Genomic DNA, 6,000 nt, shown 5'->3' on the forward strand with positions numbered 1-6,000 from the left:
TATATTTGTGCATGTATGTATATGTGTGTACATGGGTATATATGTTTGTGTATATTTGCATATAGGCACTTGTGTATTATGTATGTGTGTGTATTTATGTGTGTGTGCGTGTGTATTGAATGTATGGGTGATTTATATGTGTACAAGTGTGTATGCCTATATGATTGATTCGTAATATATATATACATAGATATACGACTACGGATGAGGTGAATGCCCGATGCATCTGCCAACATATATATATATATATATATATATATATATATATATATATATATACATATATATATATATACATACATATATATATATATACATACATACATACATGCATATATATATATAGAGAGAGAGAGGAACAAACATAAACACGAATTTATATATTTTCACATAGACACTTTCATATATGCATACATTTATATGCACATACAAAACACACACATTCAGTACCTAACAATGTCAACTCGACCACGACCACCACCACCGAAACACGGTGCCCTCCCAAGCACTTTTTCTGGCGAAGGAGTATTTTCTAGAAACGATGTAAGGAAAACAAAACAAAAATACAAACTCCGTGGTTTACCTCACACACATATATTTATCGATACAAGCCATGTGTACAGTTCGATCTGGACTGATTGATCACCGAATCTATTTTGGGTGATGAATCTTTCACTGACCACAGTAAATGAATGAACTGACCGACCGACATATGGTGGAGCTTTTAAAATATAAACACAATTAGTAGACAACATCAAGAATATGATGCATATTAACAAACTATCGGATGTGGGGTTTGGTGGCTTTTGTGTTAATATTAATCCTAATACTAATTAATTGCCATTGAATCTGTCAATAATTGTAATTAGTGTTTCGTGGATTTGATAAAAAAAAAAGAGAGAGGGGAAACTCCTCATTTTACGAGAGAGAGAGAGAGAGAGAGAGAGAGAGAAAGTGAGAGAAATATTTCTAAGTTATAGTTGTCGAGTCTAACATATATATAAATACACATATACACATATATATATATAGAGAGAGAGAGAGAGAGTTCTGGGGATTTGACGATACGCCGTAAAGCTAACCCCTTTATGGACGGGAAACCTAAGGTAATCCCATAAGCCGGCCTTCCCCATTTCTAATATATCCCTTCAGATTTTTTACAAACGATATATATATATATATACATATATAAACAAGCATGCACAAACACGCACATGCAATATACAACCACACGCCTATAGTGATATACACGCACACACATGTTAATAGACAACAGGGATCTATTTACAGTACGAGGCAACATGTATGTTTAATGTACGCATGTAAATTTCATTTACAATACGCCAATTTAGTAATTTAAAAAAATACACACCCACACACACGTATGCTGTGCATGTGTGATATTTTTTTGAGGTTTTTTTCTTTTGCTTTTAAAATTCTTTGTATGTATGTATAAACAAATATATCTGATATCCTGTAAATGAAGCTTTTAACAGGATTTTCCAACAAAAATTCTCACTGCTATTATACAGCAAACACACACACACACACGTTACCTTCTTCCTATGAAGGGAATGTCCACCAAAATATGTAATTATTCATCTCGTATCTGAATCTAAGGCAATTTAAGTTATGATTTGCCTAAACATGCAACAGAAAAGCGACACCATTGGCTTTCGGTCATATAACGACAACCTGAAGCCCTTGTCGGTTAAATATTCATGATCGGGGGTGGGGTGAATAAGGAAAATAGCATTTAATAATGGTGTAATGATAAACAAATATTAAATTAAAAAAATATGAAGTTGGATTACCTTGAAATGAAGTCGTTGTGGAGTCTCATAAGTAATAACAACTTTGAGCATACGAACTTCTTCGGGCCATATTGAGGATTGCGATGTTTTTATTAACTCCATGGTGGCCCCGGTCCGGCTTTGGTTCACCTGAATGATTCCGTAACCAGAATAATTGACGGGGAGATAGCAGAACGGAACACCTCTCACGTTGTTGGAATCGGATTGAGAGAGGAACCTGTCCATGGTGGGTCGCCAACAACAACCCCGCGACAGACAATTGCGTTGGTTGACTTCGTAATAGTCCGGGTAACAGTCGAAGCGCTGTTCATTAGGGTGGACATCACAAAGAGGAGCAGCTTTCTCAGAATGTTGGTGGTGGTGCTTTTGATGAAATAACAGCGACTGATGGCTCGGACCTGGGCCCTGAATCAATTCGTGGTATTTTACCACGACAGATGGTGGGCCCGATCGGCTAACACTGCTACTGACCAAATGTTCTTGATATTGACGGACGACAGTGTGATTGCTGTGTAACAAAGCATTCAAGTTAAACATGCGATAACATGGAAGGATTATCAGAAGAAAAGCAGAAGTGATGGCGAAAATCGAGAAAAGGATTCCGACACCAACGAAGAAGGTCTTGTCATTTTTCTTGCCGTTGTGTCCATCGTTTTCGTCGATGTCATCCGCCTGGACTGATTTCTCGCCATGGTTGTCGACTGGGAAACCTTTACTCGCACCCAGGGCACTGTGAACCGGCTTAGACTTCTTGTGGGCGACTTTGTGCGGTCTGGTCTCGTAGAGGTTGGTAGTGGAATCGGCCAGTGAGGCAATGGACAAGGACACGGTGGATACATCGTCTCGACCACTACTGTTAATACCAACACTGTCGATGCTCTGTACGCTTGACCGAATCAAATGTTCCACATCGTCCTTCTGGCTGGCCATGGTTGGCTGTGTGTGTGTGTGTGTGTGTGTGTATACGAGTTCTCTTGCGGTTTACTAGTTCGTTCGTTCGTTTACCAGCCAAATATCGTCATACATCGACGTTAACAACCTGAGTGACTAATATATTATATATATATATATATGCGCTATAATGTACTTTTATTAACATATACATACATCACATATACATTATATAAATGCACGCACACACGAGTGTATTTATAGACAATAACAGAAATGCCTGTCTCCCTCTCTCTCTCTCTTTCTCTCTGTCTCTATGCACATAAATATATACCCGTCCCTGTGTATATATATTTACTTTCAAAGTGGTTTCCAATCAGAGAGAGAGAAAAGCGGAGGAAGTAACTATTTATAAATATAAGTACCAAAGTGTATGTTTCAATATATATATGTATATATATGTGTGTGTGTGTGTAAATATATGCGTTATATATATGTGTATAGGTGGTAACACAGAAGTTAGTATAATATAAAAAAAACAAAAGCTAGTCAGTTGGTTATAAAAAAAAAAGACACACACAGTATCTCTTCTCAAACAGTTGTTCAACACTTGTGTGTCGATGTGAGCAGTGAGCGGCCTTTAAATATGGCAGAACCATTGACGGCAGCGGCGGTGGTGGTGGTGGTGGTGAGGGGTGCAGCAGCAGTAGTAGTAGTAGTAGTAGTTGTAAGTGGTGATGGTGGTGGTGGTGGTAACAGAGTGTATTTGTAGTGGTGGCGGTGAAGATAGTGGTGATATGTTGATGATGATGATTGTGGTGGTGGTGGTGGTAGCAGAGTGTATTTGTAGTGGTGGCGGTGAAGATAGTGGTGATATGTTGATGGTGATGATGGTGGTGGTGGTAATGGAGAAGTGATAGAGTCGTGCTAGTTCTGCTACTGCTGTGGCACCACCACCACCACCACCACCACCAGTAGTAGTAGTAGTAGTAGTGGTAGTAATATGGTTAGTAAAAGAAACAATACGTCGCTTCACTTTCGATAAACTAAAACAGATAGTGGAGGTGTGGGGAGGAGGGTTGATGAATATTGTAGAAGTAAAGGGGATGGGGCCGGGGATGGGACTGGGGAAATATTGATTTAATAGTGGCGGTGGTGGTATTGGTGGTGGTGGTGACGATGGTGGTAGTTGTATAACTCTTGAACAGTGCTTACAATGACGGTAACAGTTGGGTCCCTGTCCTCTCGCCTGCACCCCACCCCACCCCACCGCCACCACCACGGTATGCAAAGTCAAACCTGATCAAGCAGACATATAATGATTCCAAACATGACCACCCCGTCTATATATAACGCTATCTGTGACTGCACGTGCCCTTTACCTCTCCCAAGGCAGTAGTGTGTGATTTGAGGAATATTTGGCTGCTATCTTCAGCATAGTTACCGTCCAGCAGCAGTAGCAGCAACAGCAGTAGCAGCAGTAGTAGTAGTAGTAGTAAGGAGGCCTTAGTTTGACCAAATGGCTCACAAAGCCTAATGGGGAAGTGTGGTGGTGGAGGGGGATAACGAAGGCGAAAGGGAGAGATTTAAGGAACGGAGTGAAATGGACGAAATATGAGTGAAGTTAACGTCAAGCATGTGCTGTAGTGACATTCATGCCGTGCCCAATGGTGGTGAGCGGGTTAAATTTGTGAAGAGAAAGAACTAAGTGCAGACTGGGAAGTGGAAAAAACGATGGGTCGCAGAGGACGGAGAACGGAAAGAACGACCGATGATGATGATGATGATGATGATGACGGTGGTGGTGGTGGCGGTGACGGCGACGGTGGTAGTGGTGGTGGTAATTATGACGTTAACGATGGTGAGGATGATGGTGATGATGATAGTGGTGGTGCTATTGATGGTGGTGGTGGTGGTGGTGGTGGTGATGATGATGATGATGATGATCGTAGTAATAATGAGGGTGGTGATGGTGTTGGTTGTTGTATGTGGTGGTGGTGGGTCGGAATTGAAGGTAGAGAAAGAAGTCAGGAATGATTTATTGTTGCAAAAGCTTGTTGTTGTTGTTGTTTATGCCCCGGACATCCCTGATTTAGCAGACTTATGGTCAAAGATGTTCTAGCTGGAATAATCCCATTTGCTGTTCTTTTAACCCTTCTTTCTTTTTTTTTTCTCAACCACAGTGTATCTTGGACTACATTATCTGACTGTGCCCTTCCAGTTTTGCAACCACAACAGGCTGTAATTTCAACGCAGCTTCGAGAAGGTCAAGTAACTCCTGTTGCCACAAGCTGTGTGTCTTACTCTTTCGTTGTTGCTTTTATATGACTGAGGGAGGAGACCAGTGGTCAAGTTTGAGAGTGTGCCACCCGGAGCAGCCCTTGAATTTCCCCTCACCCCCACCCTGGGGCCCCAAAAGCGGGTCGCACAAACAAAAATATTCGAGACAATTTTTCCTTTAGCGTACCATTCAGAAAGCTCCGTGGATCGCAATTTGCCCATGACTGCCATATAGGATTGTACAGGTTCATATGGGAGACAGCTTTCTTTTTAAACGTTGTAATGGAAACACGACTATGTTCTAATTTGCTCCCCCACTCCATAAGTTATCGGTTCGACAAAACAGACCAACAGAATATGAACCAGGCTTTAAAAAATGAATTCAACATGCACAACCAGACACGATTTTTCTCACCGTTTATTCCCCCCCCCCTCTCCATCTGTTTCTTTCTCTCCTCATTCTTTTCTATAGAAGGGCGTAGGCTCGAAACGTCAAAGACTTTGTCCATTTTTCTTGAGTGTCAAACTAATACACCTTGTTTGTTGTTCCTTTGCCTATTTCTGTCTTCTGTTTCTTTTTTGTACATCAAATCGATGCCAGTACTTGTCTTTTTGAAGCTGAGCAACTTATTCTATCGGTTTCTTTTACCAAACAGCTAAGTTACGGGGATGTAAACAAACCAACATTGCTTGTCAAGCAGTGCTGGGGTGTAGACAAAAACAAAAAGACATACGCTTAGATATAGCCTTTCGATGTTTAAATCAATCCCATTATATTTTCATAATCAAATATTATCAGGAATTGTATAAAAAATAGTCAAAAAATATTTTGAGTATTGTAATAAAACATAAATCTTAACAACAAAATCTTATATGGACCACGAAGGGCCATATGGACCCCTGTTGAAAACCTCTGCTCCTAGATGTTTTAACTATTTTTGAAAATCATTTTGACAAATTAATACACAAAATTACGTCATCGTGAGATTCTTGTATAACAGACAATTTATGTTTC

At 40.2% G+C, this 6,000-nt stretch overlaps 1 protein-coding gene across 1 annotated transcript in view; it reads right to left on the bottom strand.

Moving 5' to 3' along the window:
* Positions 1-3,321, bottom strand: part of LOC106877278 (lysosomal alpha-glucosidase) — a 101,800-nt gene extending 98,479 nt beyond the window's left edge. Inside the window, exon 1 of the mRNA XM_089364037.1 lies at positions 1,815-3,321. Coding sequence (XP_089220163.1) covers positions 1,815-2,744 — 930 coding nt within the window. The 5' untranslated portion in view covers positions 2,745-3,321. The remainder of the gene's footprint in view (positions 1-1,814) is intronic.
* Positions 3,322-6,000: the final 2,679 nt, after the last annotated feature.

This window comes from Octopus bimaculoides, chromosome 16 (genome assembly GCF_046866305.1).
Source record: "Octopus bimaculoides isolate indiv1 chromosome 16, ASM4686630v1, whole genome shotgun sequence".
Classification (NCBI taxonomy): domain Eukaryota; kingdom Metazoa; phylum Mollusca; class Cephalopoda; order Octopoda; family Octopodidae; genus Octopus; species Octopus bimaculoides.